Source organism: Malaclemys terrapin, chromosome 10 (genome assembly GCF_027887155.1).
Source record: "Malaclemys terrapin pileata isolate rMalTer1 chromosome 10, rMalTer1.hap1, whole genome shotgun sequence".
NCBI lineage: Eukaryota > Metazoa > Chordata > Testudines > Emydidae > Malaclemys > Malaclemys terrapin.
The window spans coordinates 43,842,571-43,862,970 of NC_071514.1; the positions used below are offsets into that span (position 1 = coordinate 43,842,571).

The window sequence follows — 20,400 nt, forward strand, 5'->3', positions numbered from 1 at the left end:
ATGCTCCCTCTCCTTGCCTCCATTTAATAGCACCCTCCATGCATATGGGCCAGTACTGAGGGCTTTAGCTCGGCAGTGACTTTCAACCTTTTTTCATTTGCAAACCCCTAAAACATTTCAAATGAAGGTGTGGATCCCTTTGGAAATCTTAGACACAGACTGCGGACCCCCAAGGGTCTATGGACCACAGGTTGAAAACCACTGGCCTACATCAACAGCAGATCTCCCAAGCCAGTTCCCTAGTGGGGACAGGAAGGACTGCAGACAATCATCCCTTTAAGAATATACTCTAGAACTAGAGATGAAAAATAAATTCAAACTCAGCCACTTCCGGATATTTTTAATGAAAATGTAACAATCATAACATCTGAACAGTTGTGAGAAGTGACAGCCAGAAGTGGCTCATTTAAAGCAAAGCTGCATAGCGTTCCTGCAGTGCAGCATCTTGTCCAGTACAGAAAAATTAACCCAAAATCAGATACCAGTTGGACTTTCACCAGGAGATCCTAGCTGTCAAAGACAAGTGTCTCAACTCACTGATCATCTAGTGAACAGCTGAGGTGGTCCCTGCCTCTAGGAGTGTACAATCAATTCAAATGAAGACAAGAAGATAAATCTGAGCCAACCCTCGCTGCAGGGACTCCACCGGGAGGTTGGATACACTGACTGAGTCCTGTGTGAGGCTGCATACCCAACAAAGGGACTGGCCAGTGAGGGCCCAGCTGGGATTGTAGTATCATTGGGCAATTCCCTTAGAGCTTCCTAAAAAGGAGAAGGCAAGAAGGAAGCTGAGGGAGGAATCTGGAGTGATTGCCTCATAGAGGCTTTAGGGGGCCACACTCTTGAGACAGGCAAGAGAAGACGACAACATCCAGGGTAAGGAGCAGAGAGAGAGGCATGAAGAGGAAAGCACAACTGGGCTGTAGGCAGAGTGGTTAGGAGGAACAAAGGGAAAAGAAACAGCAGAACAAACATGGGCTGGGCTGAATGGCCTGGGGTAGCTAGCCCCCACTAACAGCTTGTGCATTGTTGCACAGAAAATCTTACATGCCAACGGTATGTCCACACTAGGAAACAAGTGGGGGGTGTTACCACACAGTAACAGTTTAGCATGGAGAAAGTAGTCTGTAGTTTTAACACCTTCAGTGGTCAAGGTAAAAGCTAGGCAGAGCCTAAGGTTTCATCTGACCAACTAAGACTACAACTGCCTGCCCCGCCTGGCTAAACCCTTTGTGCCCCCAAGATCAGTCACAAGTTATACAGTTAGGCACACAGGACGAGCCAGGCTTCCCAGCAATATCATCATGCTCAGGCATGTCCAGGGCAGGGAGCAAACCCTGAGTTGAGGCCTCTGCTCCCAGAGGTAGGCAGGCATGGAGGTAGATGGGAGTGGAGCTGTTCTGCTGCACTAGGAGTCGGGTGCAGTAGCACATGCAGTGCACAGGCAGGGCAGGGTCTGCAAGTTCCCCTGCTGGTGGGAGGTGATGGGTGTCCGCTCTGAAGTGACTCTCACACTGGTACTGTGGCGCTGCATGTGTCACTACAAAGTAAAGAGGGTTTGTAGCTGCCAACCCAGCAGGCTCCAGCCTGGGCTCTTCCACACACCAAACCCTGTGCATCCCCAGTGCGATAGCTGACTGGAGCCCAGCAAGCAACCCTGCTGCGGATGGGCCAGGAGCCTCTCACTGCCTGCTCTAGCACTGGGACAGACTGGAGAGGCACCTTCTCTCTTTGGGACTCCTCCTTTATTGTATTTAAAATTCAAACAGTAGAAAAAAAGCAAAATATCTAAATCGGCTCATTGCAAGAACAAGAGCAACAGGGACGCCCTGTAGCACATGGGAGCAGCTATCGTCAGAGATACACACACAGCATGCAGGGCGAAGGGGTGGGGGCAGCTGAGTTCTCCATTCAGAACCCACTGTATTCAGCATCACAGTATCCTGTAAAGAGAGGCTGCGCCTGGATGCCTCGCCTGGAACAGAAGAGACACAGGGATGTTACACAGAACCCAGGCATTCAGGCTTCCAGTCCTTAAAGGGGAAGGAGTTACTCTTAAATTTTTGGTGCTCTGATGAGGGCGATGTGCTGAAGTAAAGGGTTAATTTCTTCTCTCCCCGGCATACTGAAGTTTTGAGGTATCTGATGATATTTTAGGGCTCAGGAAAGTGAGGGATAAGATCAGTTTTCACAGGCTAAGCAGGGTGAAGCCTGGTCTTTACTTGAAGGGAGACCTCAAGAAAAATTCATATGCTACAAGAAGCAGTGTTGGCAACTCTGTAGGTAGTGCTCTGCCATTGAATCAATACTGAACCAATGCTTCAGCATGGCACTAGGGGTGCTGTGTTGCTGCGTGGTGCCATCTACCAGAGTTGGCAAACTAAGGTCCGGACCACTCATGGGTATTAATGATGCCATGGCACTTTGCATAAGCCCAGTGCCCTGGTGAAATCCCAGCTCCCAGTTACAGTCTGCCTCCCTAGATTCCCTAGCAGTTCCAAGAGGACTGCTCACTGCTGCTCCACTCCAGAGGTGACTCAGTGATTTCCTGTGTCTAGCTGGGGTCTTGGATGAAAGGAGCTAGGCCAGTCACCATTACCTGAGCAGCATGCAGCGGAAATCTGCCAGTCGTAGATACGCATCTTGCAGATCTGTCACCGTCTTATTGCTCCACAGCCTCTCAGCTATGGCCCCAGCTCTTGGCCTTGAGGAAATGAGATGCAAAGATGTGTTACTCTACACAGGAAGTCAGAGAGCTGCTAAGAGTAGGCACTCCCAAACACTCCTGCACTGAACTGTGAGATGAGACTTTTTCTACTAAGGCAGAAATGCAGGGATGTCAGCAGAAAAGCTGGACTAGCCTCCTGGGGAACGCAAAAGGCTACAGTAGCAATCCCTGAGAGCAGAGAGGCATTACTAACACCCAGGTCGCTATACTTTGCTATTCGTGGGGTCAGCACAGACATGATTTAACTGAACAAAAGCCTCTCCAAGGCCAGGAAAAATTGGAACAATAATGGAGGAGGTTGGGGAGCTGTGAGAAGAAGATTGTCAAATATGCCTTGAATATTATTAGTAACTATTAGTCCTTAAGACCTTAAAAGAGAAAAGCAACCATTCTATTCCCTTCTCCATGAAAACTTGTCTGTTCCAAATGTTAGTTTCTCCTAAAGCAGATGTGGGCAAACTACAGCCCACAGGCCACGTCCGGCCCGCGGGACCGTCCTGCCCAGCCCCTGAGCTCCCAGATTCATAGATTCTAGGACTGGAAGGGACCTTGAGAGGTCATCGAGTCCAGTCCCCTGCCCGCATGGCAGGACCCAATACTGTCTAGACCATCCCTGATAGACATTTATCTAACCTACTCTTAAATATCTCCAGAGATGGAGATTCCACAACCTCCCTAGGCAATTTATTCCAGTGTTTAACCACCCTGACAGTTAGGAACTTTTTCCTAATGTCCAACCTAGACCTCCCTTGCTGCAGTTTAAACCCATTGCTTCTGGTTCTATCCTTAGAGGCTAAGGTGAACAAGTTTTCTCCCTCCTCCTTATGACACCCTTTTAAATACCTGAAAACTGCTATCATGTCCCCTCTCAGTCTTCTCTTTTCCAAACTAAACAAACCCAATTCTTTCAGCCTTCCTTCATAGGTCATGTCCTCAAGACCTTTAATCATTCTTGTTGCTCTTCTCTGGACCCGCTCCAATTTCTCCACATCTTTTTTAAAATGCGGTGCCCAGAACTGGACACAATACTCCAGCTGAGGCCTAACCAGAGCAGAGTAGAGTGGAAGAATGACTTCTCGTGTCTTGCTCACAACACACCTGTTAATACATCCCAGAATCATGTTTGCTTTTTTTGCAACAGCATCACACTGTTGACTCATATTTAGCTTGTGGTCCACTATAACCCCTAGATCCCTTTCTGCCGTACTCCTTCCTAGACAGTCTCTTCCCATTCTGTATGTGTGAAACTGATTTTTCCTTCCTAGGTGGAGCACTTTGCATTTGTCTTTGTTAAACTTCATCCTGTTTACCTCAGCCCATTTCTCCAATTTGTCCAGATCATTTTGAATTATGACCCTGTCCTCCAAAGCAGTTGCAATTCCTCCCAGTTTGGTATCATCCGCAAACTTAATAAGCGTACTTTCTATGCCAAAATCTAAGTCGTTGATGAAGATATTGAACAGCGCCGGTCCCAAAACAGACCCCTGCGGAACCCCACTCGTTATGCCTTTCCAGCAGGATTGGGAACCATTAATAACAACTCTCTGAGTACGGTTATCCAGCCAGTTATGCACCCACCTTATAGTAGCCCCATCTAAATTGTATTTGCCTAGTTTATCGATAAGAATATCATGCGAGACTGTATCAAATGCCTTACTAAAGTCTAGGTATACCACATCCACAGCTTCACCCTTATCCACAAGGCTCGTTATCCTATCAAAGAAAGCTATCAGATTGGTTTGACATGATTTGTTCTTCACAAATCCATGCTGGCTGTTCCCTATCACCTTACCACCTTCCAAGTGTTTGCAGATGATTTCCTTAATTACTTGCTCCATTATCTTCCCTGGCACAGAAGTTAAGCTAACTGGTCTGTAGTTTCCTGGGTTGTTTTTATTTCCCTTTTTATAGATGGGCACTATATTTGCCCTTTTCCAGTCTTCTGGAATCTCTCCCGTCTCCCATGATTTTCCAAAGATAATAGCTAGAGGCTCAGATACCTCCTCTATTAGCTCCTTGAGTATTCTAGGATGCATTTCATCAGGCCCTGGTGACTTGCAGGCATCTAACTTTTCTAAGTGACTTTTAACTTGTTCTTTTTTTATTTTATCTGCTAAACCTACCCCCTTCCCATTAACATTCACTATGTTAGGCATTCCTTCAGACTTCTCGGTGAAGACCGAAACAAAGAAGTCATTAAGCATCTCTGCCATTTCCAAGTTTCCTGTTACTGTTTCTCCTTCTTCACTAAGCAGTGGGCCTACCCTGTCTTTGGTCTTCCTCTTGCTTCTAATGTATTGATAAAAAGTCTTCTTGTTTCCCTTTATTCCCGTAGCTAGTTTGAGCTCATTTTGTGCCTTTGCCTTTCTAATCTTGCCCCTGCATTCCTGTGTTGTTTGCCTATATTCATCCTTTGTAATCTGTCCTAGTTTCCATTTTTTATATGACTCCTTTTTATTTTTTAGATCATGCAAGATCTCGTGGTTAAGCCAAGGTGGTCTTTTGCCACATTTTCTATCTTTCCTAACCAGCGGAATAGCTTGCTTTTGGGCCCTTAATAGTGTCCCTTTGAAAAACTGCCAACTCTCCTCAGTTGTTTTTCCCCTCAGTCTTGATTCCCCTGGGACCTTACCTATCAGCTCTCTGAGCTTACCAAAATCTGCCTTCCTGAAATCCATTATCTCTATTTTGCTGTTCTCCCTTCTACCCTTCCTTAGAATTGCAAACCCTATGATTTCATGATCACTTTCACCCAGGCTGCCTTCTACTTTCAAATTCTCAACGAGTTCCTCCCTATTTGTTAAAATCAAGTCTAGAACAGCTTCCCCCCTAGTAGCTTTTTCAACCTTCTGAAATAAAAAGTTGTCTGCAATGCAGTCCAAGAATTTGTTGGATAGTCTGTGCCCCGCTGTGTTATTTTCCCAACATATATCCGGATAGTTGAAGTCCCCCATCACCACCAAATCTTGGGCTTTGGATGATTTTGTTAGTTGCTTAAAAAAAGCCTCATCCACCTCTTCCACCTGGTTAGGTGGCCTGTAGTAGACTCCTAGCATGACATCTCCCTTGTTTTTTACCCCTTTTAGCCTAACCCAGAGACTCTCAACACTTCCGTCTCCTATGTCCATCTCTACCTCAGTCCAAGTGTGTACATTTTTATCCAAGTGTCTATCCTTCCTGAGCAAGCTGTACCCATCCACACCAACATTCCAATCATGTGTATTATCCCACCAAGTTTCAGTGATGCCAACAATGTCATAGTTGTATTTATTTATTAGCACTTCCAGTTCTTCCTGCTTATTCCCCATACTTCTCGCATTTGTATATAGGCATCTAAGATACTGGTTTGATCTTTCCTCCCAGTTTTGTCCTGACCCTCCTTTCTCTCTGACAATATAGCCCACACTCCCTCTCGTTTCCGACCCATCTCCCCGGTCTCCATGTTCCCCACTTACCTCTGGGCTTTGCTCACCTGTCCCCGTCGAACCTAGTTTAAAGCCCTCCTCACTAGGTTAGCCAGTCTGTGTCCAAAATGTTCCAGATGGGGAACTTATTCCCCGGTCCCTCCCCTGCAGCCGCTCCGGCCGCGCTCTGGACCACGGCTCCCACAGGGCAGTGTGGGGAACGCAGCTGGCTCTGGCCGGGTGTCACGGCTGCGAGCTCCTGCTGCTGGTAAGGAGGCGGGGAGCCAGGGGGTTGGGTAAGGGAGTGGGGAGTTCTGGGGGGCAGTCAGGGAGGAGGGGGCGGTTGGATAGGGTGGAGGTTCTGGGTGGGCGTTCATGGGATTGGGAACATGGAGGGTTGGGAGTGGGAGTCCCAGGGGGCCAGTCAGGGGGCAGGGATGTGGATAGAGGTCGGGAGGGCAGTCAGGGGACAGGGAGCGGGGGCTCCCGGGAAGGGGCGGTCAGGGGATGAGGAGCAGAGGGCAATTGGATAGGGGGTGGGAGTCCCAGGGGGGCTGTCAGGGGACAGGGGGGGTTGGATAGGGTGCAGGGGTCCCGGGTGGGGGCGGTCAGGGGACAAGGAGTAGGAGGGGTTGGATGGGTTGGGAGTTCTGAGGGGGGCAGTCAGGGGGCAGGAAGTAGGAGGGGGCAGATAGGGGGTGGGGGCCAGGCTGTTTGGGGAGGCACAGCCTTCCCTACCTGGCCCTCCATACAGTTGCGCAACCCCTATGTGGCCCTCGGGCCAGAAAGTTTGCCCTTCCCTGTCCTAAAGGAACTCAAGACAACAAGAGATTAACATCCACCTCCAGAGTGCAAGACAAATGGGGTTAAGAAACCACAGATCCCCAGAAATAAGCAATAGGAAACAAACTCTGCAAGCTCTTGTTACTCAGACAAGTTCCTCTCATGACCTGCATGTGTATAGAGCATCTTGTGACGCCAGCTGGCTGCTATGAACACCCCATTTCTCTTGCCCATCAAATCCCAAAGGAACACCTTGCTTTCCTACAGCAGTGATCATTAGCCTGTTTCATCCTAGGAATGAATTAAGTGCCAGAGACTTTTTTTTGGGAAGGGGTTGGGGGGGAAACTGAGCAACTATAAATCAAATAAACTGTTCAAATAGTAGCTTACTCAGAAAACTAAAGGTTCCACAGGCCAAACTTCCCAATACTCCAAGAAATCCAAAACAACTAGCTTTCATCCCAAATTTGAAGCTGTACATTTGCTTGCTTTATGAATCAAATACACCCTCTCTCCAGTCTTGTTCCTTCAAAATATTTTCTCTTGTATTGCAAGCCCTCAAGGATATGAAATGCTGTATATATAAAATCAAAGAATGAATGGACTAGATGACTGGATCCACTAAATTTAGTAGAACTATAAGGGATTTTGTTGGTTTTCTTTCTCAATGATTGTTGCACTCTAGAAGTGATATTAATTGTAAAGAACAAGGAGGAAAAAGACCATTGACAGATATAAGCACCTATACAGGGTACAGCTTTGAAATATTGAAAGAAATTGCTTAAAGGGAGAAAAGTCCAGTTAACAGTAGGGATTAATAGAGAAATACAATCCTTGAAATAAAGAACAAAAACTTCTGATAAAAAAATCTCTGATGGAAAAACACCATTTACTGGATATGAGGGAAGCAGCAGGAAAACCGAGTGCTGAAATCTGAGAGCTTGTTTGGTCAGTATCCAATTGGAAATAAGAGCCACGCCTCCTCCAACACTCCTTTTACATCTTTTCAGGGACAACTGAGGTCACCGTAGGCAAGGCCGGCTTTAGGCCGATTCCCCCGAATCAGGCCCCGCACCTAAGAGGGCCCCGCGCCCTAAAGAACAGCGCCTAACTTAGGCGCCTTTTTAATTTTTACTCACCCGGCAGTGGTCCGGGTCTTCGGCGGTGGGTCCTTCATTCGCTCCGGGCATTTCGGCGGTGGGTCCTTCAGTGCTGCGGAAGACCTGGAGCGAGTGAAGGACTTGCCGCCGAAGTGCCGCTGAAGACCCGGACCGCCACCAGGTATTCGAATCAGGCCCCGCACTTTCTAAAGCCGGCCCTGACCATGGGGGGGGGGGGGGGGGGGCTCAGTTTGCTGAATCTTCTCTCCAAAAAAATGCTGCAGAAGTGAGATTCAATACCAGACACCTGACCAGCCCCTGGAATGGGAAGACTCTCCCTTTCCAGGGTTCCCAGCACAAAGGAGGGGTGAGATTTCATTTCAGAGATTGTATTTCTTTCTGTTCTTTAAATAAAAACCTGAAAGTTCCCTTGTTGCATCACCAGCCCTTCTAGTGAGACCTCAAGGAACCCGATATTGAATATATAAAATTGGCTTAAGAGAACCTCAGATAATAACTTGAAGCAATTGCTTTTGATGTTTTAAACTAGTCCTTTGTGTACCAAACACTAGGACCACACTGCTAAGATTGCCTTAAAACAAGTACATCCTAACTCTTTGCAGAATTACTTGAAATATGACAAATGTACTACAGATACTAAAGAACTGATAACTGACAATTATAAGCATAATAAAGAAATATTGGTTATTTGTACTATTCTATTATATAAACAGCATGTTGTATTCAGCATACGCTAGAACTTCAGACATCTAAACTTGACTATAAACCATTGATTATATACTTATGTGGTTCTGGCTGAATAAATAAACTTGTTGATTGGTTAAGAACAACTCAGTGTCCTGATTAGAAAAGCACTGTCCCAAGGTAAAAGTGGATCTGAAAAGAAGGCAGTGTTAATGAGTAAGCTATTGCTCCCTGTACTCAATAAAAAGGGGTTGTCTGAATTATTTTCCATTCCAATATTGGCTAGAACATTTATTCAATTGACAAATCTAGTTTGTTAGGTTTCAGCTTTAAAATCTAACTAGCACCTGAGCACATTAATAACATTGACCCATTCATGCTTCCAAGTCACTGGGAAAGCAGAGCGTCATTTGCCTGCGGGATTAATGGTGTGGCTGCAGCTCAAGCCAGCACACCCAAAGTAGCTTTAATCTATCTAGCTCAGGGCCCAGATTAGTGAAGTTGTGGGAGCATGAACTTCAGCACAGGCTGTACAAATCTTCCCACAACTGCCATGGCTTCGCTGTTACTGGAACCTGAGCTAAATTAAAGCTAGCTTGGATATGTCTACACGTGTGGCAATCACACCCTGTGATTGCAGTGTAGACAGACCCTAGAAGGTGGGTGATGGGAAAGAAGAGAAATAGGAGTCTCTTAGCAAACAGGATGTTATGCCAGTCCACAGCCAATACACTGAGTGTACTTAAGGAAACCCACCTGCTGGTTCCTCGCAGATGTTCCCTAAACAAACAGCACACTGCTCGTGTGCACCAACATGCCTATCACTGCCATACCTGGAAACAGATTGAATGGGGTGGGATGGCAGAGCAGATAACACAGGATTACATGCTCACTGACATTTTGCAGCAAAAACATGAGCCCCCACCCCTGCGTAGTAAAGTGTAAGTGGAGAAGAGGAGAAAGTCGAGCTGAGGTTGACCAGTCTTTCTATAGAGAATTTAAGACAGGAAGGTTGGCTAAATCCTGTATAAGGGCCCCTGGATCAGGTATTGACCAACAGTTATATTCATTCATTTAGAGCTTCATAAAGGGGAGAAGGCAGGAAGGAAACAAAAGGAGGACGGCAGCATGACAACCTCATAGAGGTTTTACAATGCCTCCCTCTTGGAGGAGGTAATGAGTCCCACAGGGCCAGAGAATACTACTGACCCCTCTCCTTTGCCAACTGAGCTGGGGGGCCTGGAACAGGCCAGTTTGGCGTGAGAATGACAGGAGCAGAGCAAGGCCACTGGTTTGGTGGGACAACATTTTAAGTCAATGTAATTATTTTTTATTTTTATAATAATTTAGCAAGTGTTTAAAAAAAAGCCCTTGGAAAACAAGAGCTCAAGGAACCACTTTGGGCCCAGCCTACGGTAACAGCCAGTTAACTCTGCTCCAGCGGGAACTGGAGACTGTAAATAATTAAGGCCATTCAGTTCAGCACAAGGCAGTTAGATGGAGGTGGATTTCACTGTAAGGCACAAGAACCAAAGCCTGGTACCATTCAGCACCCAAAAGATGGGGACTCTAAAGCACTGAAGCAGAGCTGCTCATCTACAAAGGTTGCATGTCGGGGTCTGTGCAGTTACACTGGATACATACCCACCTGGAAGGCCGCTGTCTGCTAAGATCTGCCAGTACATCTACATTCCGAAAACCGGGCATCCTGCACTGCATAGTCTTCCTCTCATAAAGTGTTGTGCTAGGCACAGGTCCCTACACCCTGAGCTGCTATGGATGCTGCGACGCACTCACACAACGTGGGGCTTCCCTTTTGCTCCCTTCTGTGGAGTTTCACTATATCCAAGCAGACAGTCATAAATCCAGGTTTATAGGTGAGCCAGCCACTGATGGGAGACAGATCGGGAGACCACCACACCTGCTGTACTCCCACTGAGACACAGGGGCCCAATTCTCTTCTTCCCACAATCTCACCCTATCGGCCCCAACGGAGTGGAATTCCCTGCAATTTACACAACTCAGTGGGCAATCGGGCCAAGGACAGTCGCCCATGTTAGAAGAGAAGGGCTCAAGCCAGCCCCCCACCATAGAATATTAAGGTTGGAAGAGATCTCAGGAGGTCATCTAGTCCAATCCCCTGCTCAAAGCAGGACCAACACCAACTAAATCATCCCAGCCAGGACCTTGTCAAGCCAGGTCATAAAAACCTCTAAGGATGGAGATTCCACCACCTCCCTAGGTAACCCAATCCAGTGCTTCACCACCCTCCTAGTGAAATAGTGTTTCCTAATATCCAACCCAGACCTCCTCCACTGCAACTTGAGACCGTTGCTTCTTGTTCTGTCATCTGCCACTTCTGAGAACAGCCTAGCTCCATCCTCTTTGGAACCCCCCTTCAGGTAGTTGAAGGCTGCTATCAAATTCCCCCTCACTATTTTCTTCTGCTGACTAAATAAGCCCAGTTCCCTCAGCCTTGCCTCGTAAGTCATGTGCCCCAGCCCCCTAATAATTTTCGTTGCCCTCCGCTGGACTCTCTCCAATTTGTCCACATCCCTTCTGTAGTGGGGGAAACCAAAATTGGACATAATACTCCAGGTGTGGCCTCACCAGTGCCGAATAGAGGGGAATAATCACTTCTCTCTATCTGCTGGCAATGCGCCTACTAATACAGCACAATATGCCATTGGCCTTCTTGGCAACAAAGGCACACTGCTGACTCATATCCAGCATCATCCACTGTAATCCCCAGGTCCTCTGATGGGTTCTCTTACCAGAGCCTGGGCGCCAGGTTAGTTACATCCACATATTCACCCCACATGCAGGCCTCTCCGCCAATCACCAGCTCCTTCTGCTCGAGGCTGCCTGTCAAAAGAGACACTTGTTCAAATGACAACGGATCGGAAGATGGGGTGTGACCCATGGAGCAGTGTGTGCCATGTCCCCTCTGTCTCCAGCCCACAGAGAAGAGTCTGTTACAGCCTCCAGCTACAGAGCCTGGCTCATCAGCTCAAGCCGTAGAGACTCAGGCTTCCCCTGGAGGTCCCCGATGGCAGCCATCAGCTACATGTGCTGAAGGACTGTTTGACTGTTTCACGCCAGAGGGGGGCTGTTCAGTGCCCATCCCCTGACTGGCAGGGCAGCTGCCAGTCACTGGAGCCAAAGCCACAGGCACTTGTGCTCACTTGGTTCAGCAGTAGGAAGTACTCGACTGGCCTGCTTGTTAGTTGACTGACCAGCCAGGATTGCCACATCATCCCGTTGACAGCTAGCTGTGTGTGAGGCCCTGCAGGGGAGGCTGACACAGCCCACATGCGCAAGGGACACACCTTCAAACTCCAGAGGCTCCACCTGGTAAGCTGTCTGCCAGTCCTGCCCATATGAGATGCGGTTGAGATACCAGGGGGCAGACAGCAGGGCCCTGTAACCGGCCTTGGTGACTCGAGCCACCTCCTGCTGGTACGGCCCGGCGTTCTCCCGCCACACGTGGATGATGGTGTCTGGCTTCACCTGGCCACACATGACAGAAACACACATGATGCTCCATGCAAGGGGTCAGCGTGCCCCACTCCCCTAGCACGTGAGAAGAGCCAGGCCGACAGCCCCCGAGGCAATCTGCAGCACACAGCACTGCAAGGCACACACCACCCACGTGGGGACCTTCAGCAGGGACATGGGAACAGTGCAACTCAAGGAAGACCCTCAGTTCACACTCCCCAGAGCCACACACACCCCTGAGCTGTACACACTTACCTCCTGCTAGCTCAGCCCGGGACCCTGCAGCAGAAATGGGAAGTCACTGCTGCATTGGTAATGGCAAGAGTTAGCAAGACAATTCTTCTAGACAACCACAACCTGACAGCAATGCAGCACAGGCACGCTGCGCCCTCATGTGAAACTGACCCCATGGAGGACACTTCTGTCGTCCTTCCTACTCCATGCGCCCAGCCCAAAGGGTGAACTAGGAAGGATGCTCTAGCAGTCAGGGCACTGGACTGAGACTCTGGACTTCCTACGTGACCTTGGGCAAGTGTCTGAGCTCTGCCTGCACCTCAGCACCCCAAACTACACCCCGTGCAAGCCTCCCAGTGAGAAAAGAGTGTGAGGTGCTCAGTTTCTATGGCAATGAAGGCCGGGTAAGTACCTAGACAGCTCGCTCCCAGGGGAGTCCCTGCTGCTCTTCCCCTAGCTGACACCCTCTCTGACCCACACAATCCCCTCATGGTACCAGGCAGAAGTGGCTGGCTTCAGCTGGGGAAAGAGAAGCAAAAGGGGCCTGGAGAGAGAGATGCTGGGAGTGCCTTCCCTGAGTGGGTAGCAGCGAGGCTGCAGCAGCAGGGCAGCTCTAAGTTCTCAAATGCCATGCCAGCAAATGACAGTGCCTGGTTGTATTCCTCACCCATCCCCACCACCAGGAGGGCCGTGGTGTGAGCCAGCGCCCTGCGCTGGCCTGGAGTGGGTATAGCGAGTAGCTGATACAGTAGGCTGTGACCGAATAGCCACAGGTCGCGAACAGCACACCTGCTGTGGAGGAAGCTATGGGCCCAAAGGGAGAGCGTGCCCGGGACAGGATCAAAGATCTGCCTCTTATGGGATCAGGCCACAAGGAGCCAGGGGAAGAGCCATGGCCAACAAAAGAGGGAAAAAGCCCATGGGCGAGGGTGGAGGATTTCCCCCTCCTCCCCCACCAACCCCTGGCCCAAGAGCAAACCCAGTGCCTGGCAGAGCCCAGCAGGGGATGGGGCAGGAGGAGACCATGCAGTAAGCAAACATCCCTCCATCAACACGCAGCCAGGCCCCTCCCTTCCCAAGGCACACTGGGACACACTGCACTGGTTGTTGCTGAGAGCCAGGGGCCTGTAGTAGGGAAAACAGAGCAGCTCTCACCTTCACACCATTATCAAACACCTCCTGCCACACCACGTAGCCCTTGCCATAGGAAGAGATGATATCCAGCAACCTGGAGCCAGGAGAGAAGCAGTACAGAACAAACAGGGACAGCTACAGCCAGAGCCTCCATCACTTAAGTAAGAGCCTGTGTCTAGACAGGAACATTACCTAGACCAGGTGCTTGCAGCAAGACAGGAAGTTACCTTGGTTCTCTCCCTTCCCCATTCCAAGACAGGTCCTAAGCAGGGCTCCCAGTCCATCCCCCACCCACTATCCAGAGCCATCACCAACCCTGGACCCCTTTGGGGTAAACTTCACACAAGCCTGTGCGGGACAAGATATGGTGGGGCCATACCCAGGTACCAGCTTTGGAGTGGTGGTGGGTATTCTCAAGGGGTCCTGCTCCCCAGGAGGAAATAGAGTGGTGGGGTGGATGTGTGAGCCACAGAAGGCAAACTGGTTGTGCTGCAGCTGCTGCTCTCTGTAGGCCCCTGTCACGGCCCTCACCTCTGGATGTAGAAAGACTCCAGCTTGGCGTAGTCTTGGCCAAACCCCATCTGCTGCATGAAGGCCTGGATTTCGGGATTCGACCTCCTGCACGCCAAAAAGAGGAGCAGTATAAAATCACAGGCCACGCTGCAGAGTGTCCAGTGCCCTGGGGACATGTGCCAAGAGTGACAGGAAGGAGAGCAAGTCACGGGGTTGCTATGCCACGCTGGCCCTCTCTCCAGAGTGGGAGGGATCGTCCCCGATGGCCCCATTGATGCAAGCCTGAGAGCTGTCTCTGGATGAGCTGGTGGTGTCTGCTTCCCTCAGGCAGCTGCTCAGCGCTGTCTCTTGCCTGTGTAGTTAGACAAAGACTGGGGGCTGATTTGTTTTATTAGGCCAAGAGTGACTGCTAGTGAGGAAGGATGGTCTGTGGCCATGGCACAGCTCAGGGGACTTGGGTTGTGTTCCCAGCTCTGCCACAAACACACTGTGATCTCATGCCTCTCTGTGCCTCAGTCCCCCCTCTGTGCAATGGGGATAATAGCACTGCCCTGCCTCCCTGTCTCTCTTTTCTATTTAGCCTGGAAGCTCCCTGGGGCAGGGACTGTCTCTTGCTGTGTTTACGTACAGTGCCTAGCACAGCAATGTGCCAAGCTCATTTGGGGCTTCTAAGCACTGCTATAATCCAGACCCTTCCTAGCTAGCGATCAGAGTCAACAGTCCAAGGCCATTTACTCCATGGACCTGTCCCTGCTATCCCGGCCCCCGAGCAGCTACAAAGAAGTGTAACCCACCAGCAGGTGAAGTCAACCTCGTCGCCGCCAAGGTGGAGGTAGAAGTCTGGGAACACGGTGCTGACCTCCCTAAAGAGCTCTGTCATGAACTGGTAAGTGGTGTTGAGGATGGGGTTGACCGGCCCGTAGGCCCCGGAGGGAATCGAGCCTGCATAGCAGGGCGTCAGCAAGCCCGGAGCACCTGGGTCAATACCAAAGAATGCTGTAAGGAAGAGTTTATGTGCCACCAAGCTCTGGGTCACTGGCTGGCCGATGCCGCCTGCTGCTCCCCAACACGGGAGGGGACAGCCAGGCAACTCCAGGCAGAGCAAACAAGGGGGGTCAGGAAGAGGAGAGAGCAAAGGCTCCACCCAGGACAGGCAGCTGCTTGGTTGGAGCCATCTTCTCCCATCTCATGATTCAGTGACACATATCCCAGAGCACAGCCCCCAACACCAAGCGAGCATGTCCCAGCCACAGATCTCAACACAGCGCACAAGTGGGGTACGTCCCATCACCCTGCCGGACGGGGCAGACTGTGGCACAGAGAGGGGAAGTGATGTACCTAAGGTCAGCCAGCAGGTCAGTGGCAGGACTGGGAATAGACCCAGACCACTGGACTCCCAGTCCAGTGCTTCATCCGGGTCAGGCAGCCTCAAGCATGCCAAGTAAGGCTGAACTATGCGGCTGCGCTGGAGCGGGTAGCTGGGTGCAGGGAGTCATCTCTGCAGGATGGGAAGGGGCCAGAACCTGACCCCCTCCACATCAGGCTCTTAGCCTACGTGGGGAGATGAACTGGGAAATGTAACAGTTGCATGGATTAAGGTCCCACAAGGGGGCCATGGCTCCAGACTATTGTGCTCCCGAAGGAAAGCACAATACTAACCGACTGGAAGCATGTGGACTAGCCAAGATCTGGGCCTAGACTGGATTACAGGCCCACACACACACACACCCCATCCCCTCCCTTACAAATTCAATACTTGTAAAGCAGATTAGCAAGCAATGTTCTGAGACAGGCATGGAGCAGGTCTGTGCTGAGATGAGATGAGGTGTACTGGCAGAGGCGTTGGGGGCCCACGACTAGGATAGCAAGGATGCTGTAGATCAGGAGTGAGATGCGCAGTCAGGTGAGGACAGCACAAACAGCGCCTCCCTGCACTATACCTGGTTATATCCTCCCCTGAATTCCTCACATCCACCAGACAATCAGACACGATAGCTAAGAGCAAGTTACTGGCCAGACCCAGGCTCTGACAAAGGGATGCACACACATCTAGCTAGATATCAGTGCTAAGAACTAGATCACGGAGACCCATCTTTCGGCATAACCCCAGAATCCCCAACCCACCCTTTGCTCTGGGTCCCCTGGCAGGCCCAGTTCCTTACCTGGGCCCCAAGAGAGAGTGTGGCCAGGGGTGTCAAACTCCGAAATGACTCGGATCCCACGTAGCCTGGCGTACTCGATCACCAGTTTCACGTCGTTCAGCGTGTACACGTGGGTGGCAGGATTGTAAGCCCCCTGGGAGGGCACAGGAAGCATATGTCCCTATTGCTCCAACGTACGCCCATTTAGACCCACCCCGCTCTACTGTTAGCCATTGCCACTAGTCAGCTCCCCGCTGCGCTGACAGGAAAGGCCCTGTGCCCAGCCCAAGCAACCTATAACACTGGTCTACAATTTTTGAGAAGTCATTTGCTTCAGAGATAAAATGTGCTATTTATTATGTATTTTGATGTGCTGAATTCAAATATGACAATTAAAACAACTGATTGGCTACTGTTTCTAAGATATTTAAGTTTTTACATTTTATGTCTATGTATATTGTGTAGATAGTAGAGTTTTAATCATAAATTGTAAACCTAGGTCTTTTCATGTGTTTATGGTTGCTTTACATGATAATATTTCACCTGTCCTGTTTATGTAACACTTTAAAAATCAACAAAAGGGTTATATAAATAAAATGTATTATGAAACAAAAGGCAACAAACTATTATGTACATAGTTTAGTCCTATTCAGTGTCTACTCAGCCCTTCTTGGCTTGTCTCTTGTATTCATTAGATGGAGCATCTCTTGTCACTGTCCAGCAATAGTCTGCAAGCATTGATGGGCTCCATTTGCCCTGATAGCATTTCTCCATTGTTGCAATGTGCTGGTGAAATCGCTCGCCATGCTCGTCGCTCACTGCTCCGCAGTTCGCTGGAAAAAAATCTAGATGAGAGTGCAAAAAATGTATCTTCAGTGACATGTTGCAATCAAGGCTTTTGTATGCCCTGAGGAGATTTTCCACCAACAACCTGTAGTTGTCTGCCTTGTTGTTCCCAAGAAAATTTATTGCCACTAACTGGAAGGCTTTCCATGCCGTCTTTCCCTTGCCACGCAGTGCATGGTCAAATGCATCATCTCGAAGAAGTTCACGAATCTGAGGACCAACAAAGACACCTTCCTTTATCTTAGCTTCACTTAACCTTGGAAATTTTCCATGGAGGTACTTGAAAGCTGCTTGTTTTGTCAATGGCCCCGTTTTGTCAATGGCCTTGACAGAGTTCTTCATCAGACCCAGCTTGATGTGTAAGGGTGGTAACAAAATCTTCCTTGATTCAACGAGTGGTGGATGCTGAACACTTTTCCTCCCAGGCTACAATGACTGTTGGAGTGGCCAATCTTTCTTGATTTAGTGGGAATCTCTTCCATGACTATCCCATTCGCAGAGAAAACAGCAGTACTTTGTGTATCCAGTCTGCAGACCAAGCAAGAGAGCAACAACCTTCAAATCGCCACAAAGCTGCCACTGATGTTGGTCATAGTTTATGCACCTCAAAAGTTGTTTCATGTTGTCATAGTTTCCTTCATATGGACTGCATGACCAACTGGAATTGATGGCAAAACAATGCCATTATGCAGTAAAACAGCTTTAAGACTCGTCTTCGATGAATCAGTGAACAGTCTCCACTCATCTGGATCGTGAATGATGTTGAGGGCTGCCATCACACCATCGATGTTGTTGCAGGCTACAAGATCACCTTCCATGAAGAAGAATGGGACAAGATCCTTTTGACGGTCACAGAACATGGAAACCCTAACATCACCTGCCAGGAGATTCCACTGCTGTAGTCTGGAGCCCAACAGCTCTGCCTTACTCTTGGGTAGTTCCAAATCCCTGACAAGGTCATTCAGTTCACCTTGTGTTAGGAGGTGTGGTTCAGAGGAGGAGGATGGGAGAAAATGTGGGTCCTGTGACATTGATGGTTCAGGACCAGAAGTTTCATCCTCTTCCTAGTCTGACTCAAGTGAGAATGATTCTGGTGCATCAGGAACCGACAGTCCTTCTCCGTGGGGTACTGGGCGTACAGCTGATGGAGTGTTTGGATAATGCACAGTCCACTTTTTCTTCTTTGACACACCTTTCCCAACTGGAGGCACCATGCAGAAGTAACAATTGCTGGTATGATCTGTTGGCCCTCTCCAAATCATTGGCACTGCAGAAGGCATAGATTTCCTTTTCCTGTTCAACCACTGGCGAAGATTTGTTGCACAAGTGTTGCAGCATATGTGTGGTGCCCACCTCTTGTCCTGATCTCCAATTTTGCAGCCAAAAAAAGGTGATAGGCTTTCTTAACCATAGTGGTTATACTGCGCTTTTGGGATGCAAAAGTCACTTCACCACAAACATAGCAGAAGTTATCTGCACTGTTCACACAAGTACGAGGCATCTCTGCTCACTTTGGCTAAACAGAAATGTGTCCCTTTGCAAAATCAAACACTGACAAATAAGAGAGCATGACACTGTATGATTTCTAGAGCTGATATAGGGGGCAATTTGTTCAGCAGAGTGATGTAAGCTTCGTTATGATTGCATCATCCATGACTTCTAGGAATAACATGATGCAATTCATATCATGTATGATGCAATACCAGCTTCAGATTGCATCATTCATTGTTTTGCCTAAAAAGCAAGTACTGTCCAAACCCAGTCATAGATTTATTCATAGATCCAGTCAAAGATGTATTTTAGTCATTTCTAGTTTAAATTGAGATCCCTTCCCTTTATAACTCACTTATTCTCTGCCATTCCCAAGTCAAGGGTCGTATATACTGACCCAATAGCATATCTTGAAAACTAGAGCCAATCAACAATTTTAAGCATCATTTTTGTTCTCAGTGACCCAGAATTAGTAAAGTTTGACTACATTTATTTCAGAAGCATTTTGGCTGTAGAGCAGTGTAATGACTGGAAAGCTTTGGTGCAGCGCACAGAGATCTGCCTCCCTCCCACAACAGTACCAGCTGGGCAGCAGCCACTGCCAGCACCACTTCCCACTTGGGGCGGAGGAGTCTGCATAGATAACCCCTGCCGAGTAACTGGCCACACTTTACATGCTCCCCCAGCAGGCCAGTGTGTGGTTGGGAATTCCTCCTGCCAGGCTGCTGCCCAGTCTGGGTTTCCAGCAAGTTTCCAGGAACTGCATAAGTTCTTTCCTTACATCTGTTCTGACACGGTCACGTAAGAATGAAGGAAGATGGGGAGCTGCCCCTGGTGGACTCAGATCTGTTCCCAGGGCTGCTAGCAAGGAAGCTCTTGCTCGTTACAGGTCACCAGCATTGCTCCTTACATTCTAGGGTGAAATTAGAGCAGGGGTTCTGAAACTTCATTGCACCGCGACCCCCTTGTGACAACAAAAATTACTACAAGACCCCAGGAGGGGGGACTGAAGCCTGAGCCTGCTCAAGCCCTACTCCCTGGGTGTGGGGGAGGGCAAGCCAAAGCCCAAGGGCTTTAGTCCCAGGCAGGGGGCCTGTAATTTGAACCCCAATGCCCAGAGCGAAAGCCCAGAGGTTTCCGCTTTGTCCCCGGGCAGTGGGTCTTGGGCTTCAGCCCCAGCAAGTCTAAGCCAGCCCTGATGATCCCATTAAAATGGGGTCGATACCCACTTTGGGATCTCGACGCATAGTTTGAAAACCGCTGAAATAGAGAATGCGGTTCTTAAACGGAGACCGACATGCCAGCTAAAGTGCAGCCCATGGCCACGGTCTCCCCATTCGCAGCCCTGGACCTGCATTCCCCACTATCCCAGCTCTGACCCCACACAGCATTGCCTGTGCACCTCAATCCTGCCCTAACCCCCACCCTGCTATCCCAGCCCTGGATCCCTCAGACACCAACAGTGCCAATTATGCTAAGTTATGCATGTTGCGATTCAGTGATGCAAATATTGTCCAGGGCCTGGACTGAGACCACTGGACTCATTTCACTTGTGATCCAGGCTTCTATTTCAAACCTGATCTTTCCTTGCAACACAAAGCCAAAGAACGCATAATGCTGCTGTCTCTAACAGAGGGGGTACTAACAGAATCAGGTACTGAGGGCAGCACAGAGGTTTGGCCTGGTGGCATATAGGCTGAGGACCACTTTTTACATAGAGAGCACATGCACAGACATCCATCAGGAGAGGATAAGAATACAGGGCCCACTTCTCCTTTGCAGGACACGGGATTCCCACTGGCTTTAATGGGGGCCTCATATAT

At 49.2% G+C, this 20,400-nt stretch overlaps 1 protein-coding gene across 3 annotated transcripts in view; it reads right to left on the reverse strand.

The window, feature by feature from the left end:
- Positions 1 to 325: 325 nt before the first annotated feature.
- Positions 326 to 20,400, reverse strand: part of HEXA (hexosaminidase subunit alpha) — a 34,557-nt gene continuing 14,482 nt past the window's right edge. For all 3 annotated transcript variants that reach the window (XM_054041670.1, XM_054041671.1, XM_054041672.1), the window contains 8 exons: positions 16,262 to 16,394; positions 14,894 to 15,074; positions 14,118 to 14,204; positions 13,608 to 13,680; positions 12,050 to 12,230; positions 11,495 to 11,585; positions 2,600 to 2,704; positions 326 to 1,975 (listed from right to left, as the gene is read on the reverse strand). In XM_054041670.1, the coding sequence (XP_053897645.1) occupies positions 1,912 to 1,975; positions 2,600 to 2,704; positions 11,495 to 11,585; positions 12,050 to 12,230; positions 13,608 to 13,680; positions 14,118 to 14,204; positions 14,894 to 15,074; positions 16,262 to 16,394 (915 nt within the window). In that variant the 3' untranslated portion in view covers positions 326 to 1,911. The remainder of the gene's footprint in view (positions 1,976 to 2,599; positions 2,705 to 11,494; positions 11,586 to 12,049; positions 12,231 to 13,607; positions 13,681 to 14,117; positions 14,205 to 14,893; positions 15,075 to 16,261; positions 16,395 to 20,400) is intronic.